Source organism: Hyperolius riggenbachi, chromosome 3, assembly GCF_040937935.1.
Source record: "Hyperolius riggenbachi isolate aHypRig1 chromosome 3, aHypRig1.pri, whole genome shotgun sequence".
Classification (NCBI taxonomy): domain Eukaryota; kingdom Metazoa; phylum Chordata; class Amphibia; order Anura; family Hyperoliidae; genus Hyperolius; species Hyperolius riggenbachi.
Genome location: NC_090648.1, coordinates 291497371 through 291517444, shown reverse-complemented (window position 1 = coordinate 291517444; position 20074 = coordinate 291497371). Strand labels below are relative to the sequence as shown.

The following is a 20074-nucleotide window of genomic DNA, read 5'->3' as shown; positions in this document are numbered from 1 at the left end:
CCCCCCCCCCCCCCCCCCCCGGCTAACTCCTTCTTTCTACCTTATAGTAGCTCAGCATTTAACAACCAGTTTCAAAGTTCTAATATATGATGTATAGCATGAATCATAAAATACCACAGTAAAGGTACTTGAGTTTTGCTGTTGACCTACTAACAAATAAACAGATGGCATATTTCACGACTCAGTTTCCAGTTGCCATCTTGCTAATAAAAGTAAAACAGGGAAAAAAAACACAACTTGCATTTCATATGTACTATATATCAGCCCAGAAGCCTACGCTGGTCAGTGTAAAGCAAAACGCCTCTAAATTGTAAGTATTACGGTGGTGTTGCAACGTCCATCAATCATGCATTTACAGTTTCTGAACACAATAATTACTAAAAAGAAAAATCGATCTCCACACTCTCACTAGTTCACTCCAGATCACTAAACAGAACAGGGAAAAAAGGTTAGTTGCCGAACTGGAAAAATGTAAAATTTTATTCCAGAAAAAAATTAACAAGCTACACAGGAAAAGTTTGGCAAATGCAACTTTATATTTCAATTCCACACACATCTGTATCTTAAAGAATGAAAGACTCACAGACTATAATGTTGTTCTAAAATGCTAAAAATTATATGTTTTTACAAGAAGAAAAAAGAAAAAAAAAGGAAATAATTTAAACAACCAATACACCAAAATGTGCAGAAAGTATAAACAAGACTGTGCCTTCAGTAGAATAAATGCTTGACAAACTGTGCAAAATATCATACTAAGGCTTCAGTCTCTCCAAGACAGCTCAATTAAAATATAAACATACTCCACTGCCTGTATCACTTAAGGTGAAGCAGAATGGACAGCACATCTGGGCAGCTGTGCTCACCTAGGTGATGTGCATACTGATTTTGGGAACAATAGGAGTTTAAAGAAAGAGGGGGCTGAATCGTTCTTTCATGCACTCCCAAATGACAGGCTCCAGTTACCAATTTTATTGGTTAAAAAGAAAATGGAAGATACTAGATAACCCTTTAAGGCAACACGTATTTATTCTGTATTATTATGAATGCTCCATAAGTAGCAAATTGGATAGTACGTTGCCAAACAGATTGATAGCTAGGTTTTCTTTTTTCAAAAAGAGACTTAACTCAATATTTGCCAATTTAAACAAAAAAGAAAAAAAAATAAAGAGAAAGAAGTAGAAAGAAAAAAAAATAAAAAACACAGAATACATTGAAATTCTCTTTACACTATTAAAGAAAATCTCTGTTTTATAGAAAGAATGCTTGAAAAAAGTAGAATATAATTTGAACCAAAAATACTGCTTTGGAATGCTCCCCAATACTGACTTACAAGGTAAGGAAATCCCCTCAGTAAGATAATCCAGTAACGCATGGCACATCCTTTATCAGTTACAGTACAGTTTTATTTCCCACTTGTCAATCTTTGCAAAAGAAACCCCCAAACTGTATTAAATATTCAAAGAGTCTCCAAATCTTAAAAGCATGTTTATTAACACATTTACCTCAATTCAATTTATTAAGCTGTCCAATGCTAACCTTTTCTGGGTGTTCTTGTTTATATGTGGCGATATACACAGCATTCAGCAGTGGTTCCTAGCACCTGTCATTTTGTAAGATCTAGCTTTCAACCACCGAAACACAAGAAAATCTGTGGTTCAGTCCTTTGTTTTTTTTCAATTACAAACCTTCCCTGGTGGCCAGCAGGAACACTTCAGATTAAAATAGGATTACAGGTGCGCTATTGCAAAGTGTGCACAATGCTGCTGATGCTCCATTCTTGATCATCTTCTCAAGACATGGCTACAGGCCACAATTGCTTAGCAGAGAAGGATAGTGTTTCACAAGGCTAAAAGATTTTGCAGATGCTCCCTCATATAACACAGTAAGGTTCCCTTGGTAACCTGGATTTTCTGCAGTAAAGAAGGGTTGTGCTGAAACAGCGCCTCAGCTCCCTGTTCGAGAAAATGCAGACAAAAGGATTGATTCCAGCTTGGGCAAAACTCATCCAAACAGCTGCTGTTAGAAATCCTCCTGGTACCACAGGACCTCTTGCAAACACTCTCCAGTAACAAGCTACCAAATAGGGCCCCCACAAGGTCAGGAAAAGGAATGTCATAATATAGAACATTCTACTGATTCTTTTTTCCATTTTGAATTCATCTAGAACCAGTAGCCTTCTCCTGCCTGTGGTGTTTGCATTTTGCCTTATTCCAAGTAAAGTGGGTGGTGTGGGACCCCTTCCAAAGCCCGCTAGCCAGTTAGCGGCTGCCTGACCACTGGCTCCAGGACCATGAAAAGTCCAATTCTGGCTTACGGCTGCTACAAACTGGACTGGCTTCATTTTCCTTCGATCATGAACAAAAAATATCAGCTTGAGGTAGACAAGCTGTGTGGCTAGAAGAATGAGAGCAAGGAGCAACATAAATCCCAAGGAATCGTTGGCCCTGAAGGAACGGTGCTGAAATGTGCATTGGTCTTCCTCTCTTATGAAGGAGTAGGTGCCAACATCTAGGACTGGTGGAAAGGCCATAGCTACTGATAATGTCCACACCATGCAAATCACTGCTAGACAAGTCCAAAATGTCAACCTTTTTGTGTAAAACCGATGGTGGGCTATAGCTAAGTATCTGGTGACACTTATACAGAACAGCATGAATGCAGTGTGAAAGCAAGACAACACCCCAAGAAAGGCAATCACTTTGCAAGTAAGAGCCCCATAAGTCCAAGTAGAGCCATTCTTCACGGAAGTGAATACAAATGGAAAACAAATAGCAGATCTCAGGATGTCTGAGCAGCACAGATCCAACAGGAAGTAGTAAGGAGCTCTGTGTAAGGTCTTATCTTTGACAAGTAAGATTGAGATAAGAAGGTTACCCACTACACTGACTCCTATAATAAAACCCAATGATGTCAGCTTTAAAAAGGCTGTTAAAGGAGACACATTTTGCAGAATGTTGTCAGCTGCATGGCTATCGTTCGCCATAGATGGAGGATATATTTATTGCTTCAGTCAAGTCTCATGGTCTATATACAAGGGCAAGCACAAGATAGATCCATACATTTTACTGCAAATGTAATCCACAAAAACAACTGAGCTGATGTCTAGGCACACATTTTGCTTTTTCCTCCTGATGTGTCATGCTGTCAAGAGATCTAAAGAGAAAAACAAAACAAAACATAAGCTATCAGTTTTAGCTACCAAATAATTATGTGAGAATGTGTTAACTCAAGAATGTTAATTTATGGAGTACAGAAAAGCAGTCACATTCTAGTACTAGCATTTGTTTTTAAACTTTCCATTTAATACACCAACAGGAACAAAGAGCAGCAGAGTGTTCTTATTTAATAGTAATAAATACTTGCATGTATACCGATGAGAAAGTGTATGTGTGTGTGTGGTGTTTGTGTGTGTGTGTATGTTTCTGTGTGTGTGTTGAAGAGAGACAGAGAGGGAGAGACTGACAGACAGGGCTGACATTATATATTTTAAATAGAACACTCCAAGAAACCATCCTTTGTGTAGCAGATAAAGATCACACCCATGCAAATCATACACAATGTGTTTAGTGTGCTGTAACCATAGCATTATATATATATATATATATATATATATATATATATATATATATATATATATATATATATATATATGCCATGGTCATTGCATGGCGATGACAGTTTCATCCATCTTTCTTCTGATGAGCATGGATTGTAAGATTCGTCATCCACCTCCCCAGTTTTTTGATTGCTTCGTATTTCATGCAAGAAAAAAAATACACCCTACATTTAACAGCAGCTCACATTGTATTATCTGCCTTTATCCAAGATAAATATGAATCTACTACAGGGGGACAGGGACTAAACCCTCCTTTGGCTGCCACTACACAGTGTTGTTCCTGCTCCTCCAGCATTTCTATGAAAGAATAAAATATTACTACTGTAGCTGAATGGTCCTTGCACAGCTAGCACAGCCAACCTACAGCTTTATAGGAGATCAGCCTCCATTATTTTAGTAAACCTTTGGCAATTATTTTTCACAGCACATTAGCACATTCATGAATCAGAAGGTTGGGAAGATCTGGGATTCGGTTGTATTTTTTATCCCTTGACATTATATATATTGTATTGCAATGCCATATACAGATATCTAGCATGCATCACGTACAGACAGCCAGCACACTAACACATACGTGTATGTATGATTAGCATTCATGTACTACACACGCTGTGGCTTACTTAGCCCCTGGTCCATGGTTCTGTATGGCCAAAGGAAACATCCCTTTGTTAGGGCTTTTCATTATTAGAGGAATGCAGCTCCCTTCCCCTGGGTCTGCTTGCAACACTCCAGGCTCAGACGAGTCATATTTTCAGTCTAGCGGGGAAGCATTGTCCGTGTATGCTCCTATTGTGCAGTTTATTAGCAAAAACACTCGCTACAATGATGCCAAACAACGGTCATCTGGCTGCACAGCATTATGAACACACAATTCTGTCGACACACGCACAAGAGTAGGAAAAGATGAGCAAATAGTCCTACCTGTTGGTCCTCTAATATCCTGACAAGAGTATTATTTTCCGGAGGAGCTGCTTCTTTTCTATAAAATGCTGATTTTTTTTCCTTAGGTACCTTGCCTGAGAATATAGTCAGTGACTCGGACGACGCATGCGCTGTGAGCTTCCTTGAGCTGCTGGCTTCATCCTCCCCTGTCGCAGCAGCACAGTCTCTCCCAGCAACAGCAGCCCACTGCTGTCTCAATGAGGGCACGTCAGGCAGACTCTTGCCTACCTGCTGCAGCTCCCACAGTCATCTCACCGACACCTTTTGCCTATCCCAAGCCGGACGATGGAGCCTGCGAGACGTGGGGCCGGGGTAGCGTGCGTTTGCATCCTCCCTGGAATCACGACGTGTGAGCAATATGCAGTCTTGCTGTGCACCAATGATTGCAGATTGCAGTGAATTCCCCTTGCTGTTGCTGCTGCTTGTCAATGTTTAGCAAATACATTTTGCTAAAAATGAAATGCTGCTGTGCTCTTCAAATGCCACATTATCAGTTTTGTTACATAAAAAAAAACACAAGTGGAAACACCCAGAGAGATGCATTTTTTTTCTTTTTTTTATGAAGAGTTGAGTGGGAGGAGAATGATGAGCACATTGTTACTGGGAAGAACATGGAAACATTTGCATGCATCACCTCAGTTAGGGTGGGATCATTTAAAGCAATATAGAATGATTGGCATTTCTTTGAATGAAAAGAAACATGTCTACTTGTATTTTATAACAAAAATGGTGTGTGCATTCATATTTACGCAAATAAAAATAGGTTAGGTTTTATGTTATACTTTTGAATCAGGTCTTTTATCTTGTTTCACTAGTGGTCATTGGCATCACATGTGCAATTATTTTTTCTTTACATGTAGGCACTCAACGCTATCATTTTCATACAGACTTGTTTTAAAGGACACCTGAAGTGAGAGGTATATAGAGGATGCCATATTTATTTCCTTTTAAAGAAAACCAGTTGCCTGGCAGTCTGCTGATCCTCTGCCTCTAATACTTGAAGCCGTAGACTCCGAGTTAGCATGCAGATCAGGTCTTTCTGACTGGATTAGCTGTATGCTTGTTTCAGGTGTGTGATCCAGATACTATTGTGGCCAAAGATCAGCAGGAATGCCAAGCAACTGGTATTGGAAACAAATATGGCTGCTTCCATACAGTGGCGTATCTGTAGAGGTACAGGCATGGCTCGTGCCATGGACGCCATGCGTGCACCCCTCCTCGTGTTTTCGTTCAGCAGCGCCCGCATTCCCAACATCCCGTATCCCAAAAACCAGACCTCATTTCAGCAGCAATAAGGAGACTGAATGGAAGAGCACCCTGCATTGCTCAATGACTGTCCCTCCCCCTCATGTTTCCCTGTCACTGTACTTGTAGGGCACCCAGAAATTCAGAACTCCTCACTTGGCCAGTGTACTTCCCCCGTTCCCTCCGCTGTTCTGCAGGCTGCAGAGTCTGTTCCCCTCCCAATGTGCAGGGAAGCAGTATAGCCTCATCCAGGTCCAGCGTTGTCCATCACTCCTCTGTGCTCTCCTCTTCGGCTATCAGCAGAGCCGCCTGGTGCACTGTACTAATGTGTGATCCCCTAGTGTGTCATGTGATGAACTTGGGAATCACACATTAGTTCAGTGCACAGGGTGGCTCTGCTGATAGCCCAAAAGGAGAGCAGAGAGGAGTGATGGACACTGCTTCCCTGCACATTAAGAGGGGGATGGACTCTGCAGCCTACGGAGCAGCGGTGCATTGGCCAGTAGGCAAGCGAGGAGTTCCGAACTTCCGGGTGCCAGTGGCGTAGCACTAGGGGGTGCAGAGGTTGTGACCGCACCAGGGGCCCTTCATCAACCGCAATATTAGCTCTTTATTGGAATTGTGCTGGTGATAATCACTTCTACAGATGCTTTAAACAGTAGTAATCAAACTTTCCCATCTCCTTCTTGCACCTCTGACACTGTGGTTGTATTTGGCAGGTTTTGGTGAGCTTTATAATTTGTTATGTATAGAGTGCTTGGGGGGCCCAAGGTAAAACTTGCATCAGGGCCCACAGCTCCTTAGATACGCCTCTGCCGGGTGCTCTGCAAGTAAAGCAACAGGGGAACAAGGGGGGAGGAGCAGTCATTGAGCGCTGCTGGCCGCTCTTATTGTCTCCTTATTGCCTCTGATCTGAGGTCTGGTGTTGGGGATGAGGGCACCACTGCACCTGGAAGAGGTAAACACTGCTTCCCAGGGAAGCAATTTCACAGAAGCAAATCGCCCTAGGCGCGGTTTTACCCAGATATGCCACTGCCTCCATATCCCTCTCAGTTCAGGTGTCCTTTGTGTCTACACCCTACATACATGATGCATGAAGGTGTGTCTCATACAGGTTCTGGCTGGCCTCATGGTATTTAATGAAAGGTTCAATGTTCTGGCAGTGGCATTTACTGGCTACAATGCCCGAGTATCAGCCCCTAGGCACGTTTGTCAAAAAAAAGGACATAAGCATTGTCACAAACAGTTATATATTTATTTATTGTATTTATAAAGCGCCAACATAACAGTTATGTTGTTCTTGCCAAAAATGCCTAGGGTGGAAATTTAGGCATGGTAGCCAGTCAGTGCCACTGCCAGAACAGTCATAGTATAACCAACTGGTAAATTATAAATGATCAGTGCAGAGTCCAAAAACAGACGAGTCTTCAACAAAGAATAAGCGCAGGCAAATCTCCACCACAATAAATATTAGAGTCACGGCACAGCTCTGCATTCATGGATACCCAGAAAAAGGAAAGAGGCTTACCAGATGGTGACAACCCACATTATAAGGTGGTATCAATGATTTGGTAGGACATCAGGAAGCAACAGTCTGTCCAGGATCCACCAATTCAGCAATGATTCATCTCACGAATGGATATCAGTAGTAAACATCATAAAAAACAAACAAACGGCAACTCTAAGTGTAAACCGTTTAATATAGAGTTTTCATAGTAAAAACAGCATAAAAAACAGCATAAAAACAAAACTTACATATGGGGCCCATCAGGGGTGCAGCTAAGGTTTTTGTGGCCCCAAGCGGACTGTAGGAAGTGGCCCTATGCTGTGGGCGTGGCCATGACATGTGGATGGAGCTGGAGGGCGGATTGGGGCGGGGCTGTTTGCGGGGAAAATGGATGTGGGGGTGATTGAGGCGCGCGCAGATGGATTTGGCCATGACATTGTATGGGCGGAGCTTAACCGTAGCACAGCAAATATAGCCAACTATGACCATAAATTAATAAATGCAGCAACAGTTACCCCAGACACCAGAAAATAAAAACGCAATTTGTGCAACATTTCAGCAGAAAACAAACGCAATTTGTGCAACATTTTAACAGAAAACAAACAGAATTTGGGCCACATTTCAGCAGAAATCAAACGCAATTTGGGCCACATTTCAGCAGAAATCAAACGCATTTAGGGCCACATTTCAGCAGAAATCAAACGCAATTTGGGCACATTTTCAGCAGAAATCAAACGCAATTAGGGCACATTTTCAGCAGAAATCAAACGCAATTTGGGCATATTTTCAGCAGAAATCAAATGCAATTAGGGCACATTTTCAGCAGAACTCAAACGCAATTTGGGCCACATTTCAGCAGAAATCAAAGCAATTTGGGCACATTTTCAGCAGAAATCAAACGCAATTTGGGCACATTTTCAGCAGAAATCAAACGCAATTAGGGCACATTTTCAGCAGAAATCAAACGCAATTAGGGCACATTTTCAGCAGAAATCAAATGCAATTAGGGCACAGTTCAGCAAAAATCAAACGCAATTTGGGCCACATTTCAGCAGAAATCAAACGCAATTTGGGCCACATTTCAGCAGAAATCAAACGCATTTAGGGCCACATTTCAGCAGAAATCAAACGCAATTTGGGCACATTTTCAGCAGAAATCAAACGCAATTAGGGCACATTTTCAGCAGAAATCAAACGCAATTTGGGCACATTTTCAGCAGAAATCAAACGCAATTAGGGCACATTTTCAGCAGAACTCAAACGCAATTTGGGCCACATTTCAGCAGAAATCAAACGCAATTTGGGCACATTTTCAGCAGAAATCAAACGCAATTTGGGCACATTTTCAGCAGAAATCAAACGCAATTAGGGCACAGTTTCAGCAGAAATCAAACGCAATTAGGGCACATTTTCAGCAGAAATCAAATGCAATTAGGGCACAGTTCAGCAGAAATCAAACGCAATTAGGGCACAGTTCAGCAGAAATCAAACGCAATTAGGGCACATTTTCAGTAGATATCAAACGCAATTAGGGCACATTTTCAGCAGAAATCAAACACAATTAGGGAACAGTTCAGCAGAAATCGAACGCAATTAGGGCACAGTTCAGCAGAAATCAAACACAATTAGGGCACAGTTCAGCAGAAATCAAACACAATTAGGGAACAGTTCAGCAGAAATCAAACACAATTAGGGCACAGTTCAGCAGAAATCAAACACAATTAGGGCACAGTTCAGCAGAAATCAAACACAATTAGGGAACAGTTCAGCGGAAATCAAACACAATTAGGGCACAGTTCAGCAGAAATCAAACACAATTAGGGCACAGTTCAGCAGAAATCAAACACAATTAGGGAACAGTTCAGCAGAAATCAAACACAATTAGGGCACAGTTCAGCAGAAATCAAACGCAATTAGGGCACATTTTCAGAGCTGCAAAAAGAAAAGAATTTACTCACCTGGCACTGGCAGAAGTCTTCTCTCCCGGGTCTCCCCGTCTCCTCTCCTGGCCGGCTCCTCAGGCGCGCAGTTCCCACGGAGCTCCCTCCCTCCTCCAATCTCCCGCGCTGATTGAATCAGGGCTACGGGAAGATGGCCACCCGAAGCCCTGTACTGGAGGCATAAATAGTCTCCAGAGCAGGGCTTCGGCGGCGGACATCTTCCCGTAGCCCTGCCCTGCTCTGCTCTGCCAGCCCCGCGGGGCTGCGGGGAAACAGTGACGTCACGCCGACGTCACTGAGCCGCCGAGGCCCCTACAATCTTGAGGCCCCAAGCGACCGCTTTATGCCTCGCGGCGCCCCTGGGGCCCATGCAATGGGAACCCCGAGAAAGTTGCACGCGTGTATGGGTCAGCAGTAAAAGACAGTATAGAGGTGCCGCCTGTCTCCTTCCCGACCGGTTTCGCAAACTAGCATCATCAAGGGATTAAGGATACAAGCGGCTGGCACCAAATTTATAAACTTTTACAATAAAGAAATAGTTTATAAAGATATTAGTGTGTTATTAGTATATATTAGTACAGAAACTTTGACTCTGGATTTAGCAACTAGGAGGTGTGATGATCCGCTCAGCTGGCTGCACAGGCAGACAGCTGTTTGTCCATTCCTCTAGTCTGTGGGCTGCAGGTCTCTGGAACAGAGACCTGTCTTTCCATTGCAAGTTTCTGGTCTGTTCTCTTGCTGGGGAATTTGCATACAATCGTTATGCAAATCCCCTACCTGCCTTCTTTGATGACTGGCACTATAAGAGCTTTATGGTTCCCAGAATGCTTGGCTGGACATTTCCCTTCCATGCTCTGTTCCTGATGGACACTGCTGGAGTGTCAGCCATTGCTATCTAGTATAGTTAATTCCTGGGGGTTGCTTTAGGCTCCCCTTCTAGCCCAGTCAGGTTGTATTATCTGTATTGCCTGTTCTGTCTTGTCTTGCCTGTTGCCATTGTCCTGCCCCAAAGGTGGTCGACAGGAAATGGTTCTGATCTCTGTTCTTGGAGTATAGCTGCTGCAGCGGTTGCTACCAGCTATCTCTTCTGTTCTGTCTCCTGGGATCGCGCTAGCTACTTTTCGCTAGCGCTGGGGATCCTTCTGTTCTGCTACTCTGTACCTGGATCACGCTGGCCACTTTTCGCTAGTGCTGTGGATCCTATCTCTCGTTTGTCCCTGTTTTCGTGTGTCTGTCTTGTCCGCTACGCTTGCTGCAGGCTCGGTGAGGTAACCGTTAAGCAAGCGCTCGCGTCCTCTGTTTCATGTTTGTCTGTTAATGGTTAGTTAGGCGTGCTTGTCTCTATTGTGCTTATCACGTGGAGATCGCGCATAACCGCGTGCACTGTTGCGAATGAGTGCGGTGTTCGCGGTTAGCTAGCGTTTATTATTTTCCGTATCTCCTTATTGTATTTGCTGTGCCTTTGCTACCCTCGTATTCTATTCTGATCTGCCTTGTGTCACGTCTGGCGATCGCACCTCTCGCGATCGCGTTCCTATTTCGTATCTGCTGTTGTGTGTGCGCGGTCGTGGGGTGGCGACTGGATTGGCGCACACACATACAACCTATCCCTTTGCTCAATCTCATTCGCAATCGCCTCTCTTGCGATTGCGTTCTGCGCTTCGTACAATTCCTGTCTGGCACTTGTGGAGGTACAGAGGATTGGTTCCTCTGCACTCCCCAGCGCCATCTGCCGACAGGAATTTCCCTCTACAGGTGCGTAGCACCTTTTGCTGGGTGCCTGCAAATATACGCTTGTGGAGGATTTCCGCCGTGTCAGCGCACGCGTTGTGCGCTGATCACGGAGAAAGTTCCACAATCGTTACAGGAGGTCATTGACATCCTTAGTAAGAACAGTTTCTGTGCAGTGTTGAGGGCTGAAGCGGGACTGGAAGGGGTTCAAAAGGGAGTTAGTAGAAAGCCAATAGAATAGAAGCTAAAAACAAAGACTTGGACTGAAGTGTTGTATCAAAACTGGTCAAGAAAAACATCTAAATGTGAAGTCATGAACATTTTCAACAAACTGGCAGAAGGCTTAGATTATGGAGTACCTTATTTAGCGTAATTTTCCTTATCTCATTGACTCCTGACACCTAACTAACGAAAACTGGCCACTGCACTTGTCAGCAACATGCTTGCTATTCAAGTGTGTACACTGGCATAACTACTGTGTGAGCAGGGAGCCAGGGCCACAGACAACTCCATTTACTCATCCTCCTGGACTCCAGTACCGGGCCTTGTGTTGTTTTAGACACCCTTGTTATGGGTAGATGGAACCATGATGGTTGCAGTGTTATGGAATAAGATCTTAGAAGCTGCACATGTTGTATGACTTCTGGGTCCCTGGACTGAGGTTCACCACGGTGCAGGTTGAAATGGGGGTACACATGATTTGTTGTAACCCCGTCTCTGTAAACAAATTGTATTTGATCAGACTGTATAAAATTATCTGTTAAAGGACAACTGTAGTGAGAGGTATATGGAGGCTGCCATATTTATTTCCTTTTAAACAATACCAGTTGCCTGCCAGCCCTGCTGTTCTCTTTTGCTGCAGTAGTGTCCGAATTAGACCAGAAACAAGCATGCAACTTATCTGGTCAAATCTGACAATAATGTCAGAAACACCTGATCTGCTGCATGCTTGTTCAGGGTCTGTGGCTAATAGTATTAGAGGCAGAGGAACAGCAGGGAAGCCAGGCAAGTAGTATTTCTTAAAAGGAAGTAAATATGGCAGCCTCCATATACCCTTCACTACAGTTGTCCTTTAATCTATCTATGTTATTTTTTCACCTTAAAGCAGTGGCGTAGCAATAGGGGGTGCAGAGGTTGTGACTACACTGGGGCCCTTGGGCCAGAGGGGCCCACCCTCAACCACAGTTTTAGCTCTTTATTGGTCCTGTGCTGGTAATAATCACTTCTATAGATGTGCATTGCCACCCTACCAGTCTCTTACTGGTCAATGCAGTAAAAGAAAAAATACAGTCTTAACCACTTGAGGACCGCAGTGTTAAACCCCCCTAGTGACCAGGACATTTTTTGTTAAAATGGTCACTGCAGCTTTAAGGCCAAGCTGCAGGGCCGCACAACACAGCACATGAGTGATTCCACCCCCCTTTTCCCCCCACCAACAGAGCTTCCTGTTGGTGGGGTCTGATCCCCCGCACAATGTTTATTTTTTTTTTCACAAATATTTTTATTAATTATTTTTAAATAAATGTGTATTTTTTTTCCTAAACCCTCCCTCCCTCCCTCCCTCCCCCTGCTAGCCAATCATTGTGATCGGCTGTCATAGGCTTGGCATAGCCTATGACAGCGGATCACCGCTGACACTCTGGAGGGGACAGCCGTGTGACACTGCTGTCCCCAGTACAGCGCTGCTGCAGATCGCAGCGCTGTACACAGTAATTAGACTGCGGTTATGCCGTCACAGTCTACCGAGCGGCGATCGCCGCTGGGAGACTGAAGCAGGAGATGCTTGCGCAGCGTGCGCGCAATCTCCTGCTAGCCCCATAGACAATCGGCGTGGAGCGGTGCTGGGGCTGCCGCACTGCTCACGCCAATTGGCGTGGAGCAGTCAGCAACTGGTTAATCATGGTTTTGATCAGTAAACTCTACAACATCAATTGAGAATTTGATCTTATACAGTGGGTTGCAAAAGTATTCGGCCCCCTTGAAGTTTTCCACATTTTGTCATATTGCTGCCACAAACATGCATCAATTTTATTGGAATTCCACATGAAAGACTAACACAAAGTGGTGTAGATGTGAGAAATGGATCGAAAATCATACATCATTCCAAACATTTTTTACAAATAAATAACTGCAAAGTGGGGTGTGCGTAATTATTCGGCCCCCTGAGTCAATACTTTGTAGAATCCACCTTTTGCTGCAATTACAGCTGCCAGTCTTTTCGGGTATGTCTCTACCAGCTTTGCACATTTAGAGACTGAAATCCTTGCCCATTCTTGTTTGCAAAACAGTTCCAGCTCAGTCAGATTAGATGGACAGCGTTTGTGAACAGCAGTTTTCAGATCTTGCCACAGATTCTCGATTGGATTTAGATCTGGACTTTGACTGGGCCATTCTAGCACATAGGTATGTTTTGTTTTAAACCATTCCATTGTTGCCCTGGCTTTATGTTTAGGGTCATTGTCCTGCTGGAAGGTGAACCTCCGCCTCAGTCTCAAGTCTTTTGCAGTCTCCAAAAGGTTTTCTTCCAAGTTTGCCCTGTATTTGGCTCCATCCATCTTCCCATCAACTCTGACCAGCTTCCCTGTCCCTGCTGAAGAGATGCACTCCCCAAGCATGATGCTGCCACCACCATATTTGACAGTGGGGATGGTGTGTTCAGAGTGATGTGCAGTGTTCGTTTTCTGCCACACATAGCGTTTTGCATTTTGGCCAAAAAGTTCCATTTTGGTCTCATCTGACCAGAGCACCTTCTTCCACATGGTTTCTGTGTCCCCCACATGGCTTGTGGCAAACTGCAAATGGGACTTCTTATGCTTTTTGTTAACAATGCCTTTCTTCTTGCCACTCTTCCATAAAGGCCAACTTTGTACAGTGCATGACTAATAGTTGTCCTATGGACAGAGTCTCCCACCTGAGCTGTAGATATCTGCAGCTCGTCTGGAGTCACCATGGGCCTCTTGACTGCATTCCTGATCAGCGCTCTTCTTGTTCGGCCTGTGAGTTTAGGTGGATGGCCTTTTCTTGGTAGGTTTACAGTTGTGCCATACTCCTTCCATTTCTAAATGATCGCTTGAACAGTGCTCCTTGGGATGTTCAAGGCTTTTGAAATCTTTTTATAGCCTAAGCCTGCTTTAAATTTCTCAATAACTTTATCCCTGACCTGTCTGGTGTGTTCTTTGGACTTCATGGTGTTGTTGCTCCCAATATTCTCTTAGACAACCTCTGAGGCCGTCACAGAGCAGCTGTACTTGTACTGACATTAGATTACACACAAGTGCACTCTATTTAGTCATTAGCTCTCATCAGGCAATGTCTATAGGCAACTGACTGCACTCAGATCAAAGGGGGCCGAATAATTATGCACACACCACTTTGCAGTTATTTATTTGTAAAAAATGTTTGGCATCATGTATGATTTTCGTTCCACTTCTCACATGTACACCACTTTGTGTTGGTCTTTCATGTGGAATTCCAATAAAATTGATTCAGGTTTGTGGCAGTAATGTGACAAAATGTGGAAAACTTCAAGGGGGCTGAATACTTTTGCAACCCACTGTAGAGTGAGTGGAATGGTGATCGGAAACTGAGATTGCGGCTGCAGTTCCTGCACAGGAGCCGCTAGCAGTCAGTGACATGGGATGTGGTGCTCAGTGATGTGCCAACAATGAAGACTGCCACAAAAGAGGTAAGTATACCGTCTTTTTCCTGAAAACATTTACAGTTTGAAATTCAGATCCCTCCATAAAGAATGTTTCCTGATTGACCCATTTTTTTTCCTAAATAACATTGTGCAGAGAGCAAATATGTGCCGTAATCCAAAACAATCACACACGCTTTTACAAATCCAGTTACACCTTGGGGCATGGTTATAACAGTAAATTTAACATGACCCTTACAACCTTTTAGCATGGAAATCCGTGTATAAAGGATCAAAGTATATTTTACATAGATGCTATCATTTCAGGTGGAGGCCTGTTGTTCAGTATTGCCTCTAAAAGAGAATTCTCTGCCCCATCACTGCTCAGTCTGCATGACATGATGCAGCTTTACAATAACCAATCACAAGATCCATGGGATACTCTGCCCTTTCAGATCCAAGAAAGGGGTAATGATGTCAGGCAGAAACTCCTCTACAGCAGCTGCATTATGAAATTTGTTCTGTACGTCTATGTCCATCCACAGTAATGGAATATTATCTGTATACTTCAGAAAGTAATACAAGGAATGCCAGTGAATAGATCTCATTTCACAGCTTTATAAACTGTACAAGTGCAGTGTTTAAACATAAAAAAGAATTCAAAAGAAGAAGTTCCTCCAGGCTGCTAACCCACGGTTAGTGGTACGATCGGATGATCGCACTGCAGCGCCAAAAATAGCCAATGGAGATTTATTTATTTATTTTATTTATTGTATTTATAAAGCGCCAACAGATTACTGTGGCAGTGCGTGATAATCTCCATTCTGGCTGCAGGCCAAGCAGGAAGTGTTAAAATACGCTTCTAAACATGCGCGGCACGAATATGTTCAGCGAACAGTTTTAAAATACGCGTGGCGCCATAGACTTACATGACTTCCGGTTCACCACATGTTCCCGCACAAGCTGGCCACAACCAATGCGCTGTTGCGCTTGCCTTACCTGAACGGCAAATTGAGGACTTGATAAACTTGCACTGGTGTAGCACTGGCCTGCGGAAAAGTAGGCCAACGCAGCACGCCAGTGTGAAAGGGTCTCAAAGTGGAAGTTACACTGTCCAAACTGCCTCAAAAAGTTACCTGCCACTCTCTGGGATAAGATCTTTTCTTATCACCTATTGTATATGGTTTGGTTTCAAGGAGAAATGTGTGTATGTACATCAATTGCTCTGTACAGTAGAGACCATGCTGCCGCAGGAAGGTGTGATGAGAAGAGTGTTTGGCCAGGCTGACCACCTTAGTTTCTAAGAATGTTAGTGGGGCAAGTAACCCTTTAATATACTATACTAGGGCCTGCCTTGAAGACCTAAGGGGTTAGGGTGGAGGTGGGGGGCAATTTGAATGGTCTAACTTACATTTTCACTTTTGAACTCAGCTACATGCATTTTAGCAAGGGTGGAGAAGGATACCAAATTCTGCAAGTGGGTTAGTGCGGGTTTTGTTCTTGTAATGTCCCTCCCTGTGACACCTATTGCCTGAAATCTCAGAATATCAGAAAAATTGGACTTACCGCAGTAAAAAGTGGATAGAGATACTGCCTCTCCTCTACTGTGCAAAATGCATTTTCTACTGCTGTCTTTCTCTTGTACAACCAGTAATAACCTGTATACAGCCTCTGTCAAATAAATCACTTTCAATCATAATCACTTTCTACAATGGTGGAATTCGTGGCCTTTTTCTGATGTCCTGACTCTTCTGGGGCAGTGCAAACAAAGAATGGCGCTGTAACAATTAGTGCAAAAGAGAATTGCTTGCAAAAAAGCCATAGGCGCACTTATGTATGCTCAACTGACAATACAACCAATTTTGGGACAAAAATTGGTCGCATTGTCGATAGTGCATGCTGCTACTTGCTTGATTGGATGCATGGCAGGAACGACGTGCAGATTTGCGATGATCAACAAATGCAGAGAAATCCCTGATGCTTTCCCGCCTAATGATAAATGTCCCCGTGTGCCCAGTGCAAGGTACACATTACCTGTCCGCGGCCTCCACTTGTCCCTCCGCTGTTCCGGGCGCACTGCGCTGTCAATACACACGTGCTCCACGTGGTTTTCTAGTAAGGGCGTGTGCGTGAAGTCACACATGCACGCCCTTACTAGGAAACCACGCGGGGCACACGTGTATGCAGAGGAGGAATCCCGGAAACCAGCGGGGGACAAGTGGAGGCTGCGGACAGGTAATGTGTACCTTGCACTGGGCACCGGGGGGACATTTATCATTGGGGGGGACAGAGTCGGGGCGGCAAGGCGATCGGATGTGGCATCAAATGAACGATTCAGGATCGATTTCATGCTGCAACTGATCGGAAATCGGCCTGCGGTGTATGGGAAAGCTGACAGATCTCTCTCTTATCAGATTTTATTAGAGGGAGATATCTCTTGGTGGAATCTGCCCAAACATCACTAGATGTATGATTACCTTAAAAGGGAACCTGAACCAAGTAAAATTATTTAAAATAAACACATGATGTCCCTGCAAATGAATATTACATACTTTCCTCACCCTCAGTTCCTCTCAGAAGCTCACCACTTTCTTCTTACAATGATTCCTTCCAGTTCTGACAAAAATGTTGTCAGAACTGAAATATATCAGTTGCTGTCAGTGGCGGATCAGAGGGGTGCAGGCATGGCTGGTGCCATGGGCGCCCATGCTGCATGGGCGCCATGCCTGCCCCAATGCCACCTCGCCACTGCCATCTGCCTCCCCTCCCGGTGGCGCCACTGCCCCCGCCGCCTGTCCCCGATCATCTTGTCATAGTAACATACTTCACATCGCGGCAACTGCTGAGTTACAGCCCGTACACGCTACCCGCACTGAACTTTGGGCAAATGCGGAAGTGACGTCATTGACCTATGACGTCATTTCCGCATTTTGAATACATTGAGCGCGGGTAGCGTGCGCGGGCTGTAAACTCTGCAGTTTCCGTGATCTGAAGTATGACACTGTGACAAGATGATCGGGGACGGCACCAAGAGGCAGCATTGACGTGGTCACCGTGATCTGAGGTCTATTTACATGAGAAGAAGCTCCAGGACAGGCTACGGGGGCAGCACCAGGAGGAGAACTAGCACTACCTGTCCCTGACATGGATCGGTCACCGCGATCTGAGGTCTGTAAGAGCACACATCCACCAGCATGTACCCTGTCCCTGCACCCATCCACCAGCATGCACCCTGTCCCTGAACCCATCCACCAGCATGCACCCTGTCCCTGCACCCATCCACCAGCATGCACCCTGTCCCTGAACCCATCCACCAGCATTCACCCTGTCCCTGCACCCAGCCACCAGCATGCACCCTGTCCCTGCACCCAGCCACCAGCATGCACTCTGTCCCTGCACCCAGCATGCACCCTGTCCCTGCACCCAGCCACCAGCATGCACCCTGTCCATGAACCCATCCACCAGCATGCACCCTGTCTCTGCACCCATCCACCAGAATGCACCCTGTCCCTGCACCCATCCACCAGCATGCACCCTGTCCCTGCACCCAGCCACCAGCATGCACCCTGTCCCTGCACCCAGCCACCAGCATACACCCTGTCCCTGAACCCATCCACCAGCATGCACCCTGTCCCTGCACCCATCTACCAGCATGCACCCTGTCCCTGCACCCAGCGACCAGCATGCACCCTGTCCCTGCACCAGCCACCAGCATGCACCCTGTCCATGAACCCATCCACCAGCATGCACCCTGTCCCTGCACCCATCCACCAGCATTCACCCTGTCCCTGCACCCAGCCACCAGCATGCACCCTGTCCCTGCACCCAGCCACCAGCATGCACCCTGTCCCTGCACCCAGCATGCACCCTGTCCCTGCACCCAGCCACCAGCATGCACCCTGTCCATGAACCCATCCACCAGCATGCACCCTGTCCCTGCACCCATCCACCAGAATGCACCCTGTCCCTGCACCCATCCACCAGCATGCACCCTGCCCCTGCACCCAGCCACCAGCATGCACCCTGTCCCTGCACCCAACCACCAGCATGCACCCTGTCCCTGAACCCATCCACCAGCATGCACCCTGTCCCTGCACCCATCCACCAGCATGCACCCTGTCACTGCACCCACCCACCAGCATGCACCCTGTCCCTGCACCCAGCCACCAGCATGCACCCTGTCCCTGCACCCAGCCACCAGCATGCACCTTGTCCCTGCACCCAGCCACCAGCATGCACCCTGTCCCTGCACCCAGCCACCAGCCTGCTCCCTGTCCCTGCACCCAGCCACCAGCATGCACCCTGTCCCTGCACCCAGCCACCAGCATGCACCCTGTCCCTGCACCCAGCCACCAGCATGCACCCTGTCCCTGCACCCAGCCACCAGCCTGCTCCCTGTCCCTGCACCCAGCTACTAGCCTGTACACTGCCCTATAACCAGCACCTTGCCCCAGCCTTCAGCCTGCACACTGCCCTAGCCAGCACCTGGCCCCTGCCACCAGCCTGCACACTACCCTAACCAGCACCCTGACCCAATCTACACCCTGCTCCAAACAGCACCTTGTTGCAATCTGCCACATCCTGCACCCTGCTGCAATCTTCCCCAATCAGCACCCCGCTGCAATATACCCCAACCAGCAATCTGCACCCTGCTGCAGCCTGCCCCAACCAGCACCCTGCACTCTGCTGCAGCCTACCCTCTGTTGCAGCCTGCCCTTACTTGTACCTTGCTTCACCCTGCTGCAATCTGCACCCTGCCCCAGCAAGCACCCTGGCCTGCACACAGGCAGCAATTGCGGGACTGCTATGGCTACCAAATATCTAGGGGCACATTTTGCTACCTAATACTGATATCTGTGGGCACATAGCTACCTAATTCTTTTATTTGGTGAACATGGCTGTTTAATTTATGTATCCAGGATGGACTTGGCTACTAATTGTTTTATCTTAAGGCATCTGTCTGTTTAATCTGTTTATTGTGAGGCACCTGGCTACTTAATTATTTTATCTGGTTGACTGTTACAACTTTATTGTTATTGGGCAGCATGTGACTACTTGATGAATTATCTGATGGCATGTGACTACTTGATGAATTATCTGATGGCATGTGACTACTTGATGAATTATCTGATGGCATGTGACTACTTGATGAATTATCTGAAGGCATATGACTGTGTTGTGTGTGTTGGGGGGGGGCGCAATTTCAGTGTTTGCCATAGGCGCTGTGTTACCCAGATATGCCTCTGGTTGCGGTCAGCTATATATCAGTTGCTGTCAATTATAACTGAAAGGACAACTGATGTGCAAGGTGATGTCCATGTTTCCCTATGGCTCACATGGGCGATATTACAGTTTAACAGGGTGCTGACCCAGAAGCTGTTATGTGGTAATGGCATTTTCAAAATGAAGGACGGAGAATTCCATTGATCACAGTGGACAATCAGAACGCAGGAGAG

General features: G+C 45.6%; 1 protein-coding gene across 2 annotated transcripts; it reads right to left on the bottom strand.

Annotated features, from left to right (window-relative positions):
- Positions 1-514: 514 nt before the first annotated feature.
- On the bottom strand, positions 515-5069 carry GPR85 (G protein-coupled receptor 85). Of its 2 annotated transcripts, none has more exons than XM_068272731.1 (2): positions 4538-5069; positions 515-3153 (listed from the first exon to the last, which is right to left on the bottom strand). In XM_068272731.1, exon 2 carries the CDS (start codon positions 2981-2983, stop codon positions 1871-1873), a length of 1113 nt encoding a protein of 370 aa, XP_068128832.1. In that variant the 5' UTR covers positions 2984-3153; positions 4538-5069; the 3' UTR covers positions 515-1870. The 2 variants fall into 2 exon arrangements, with proteins under 2 accessions (XP_068128832.1, XP_068128833.1); XM_068272732.1 differs by lacking the exon at positions 4538-5069 and adding an exon at positions 4237-4447.
- Positions 5070-20074: the final 15005 nt, after the last annotated feature.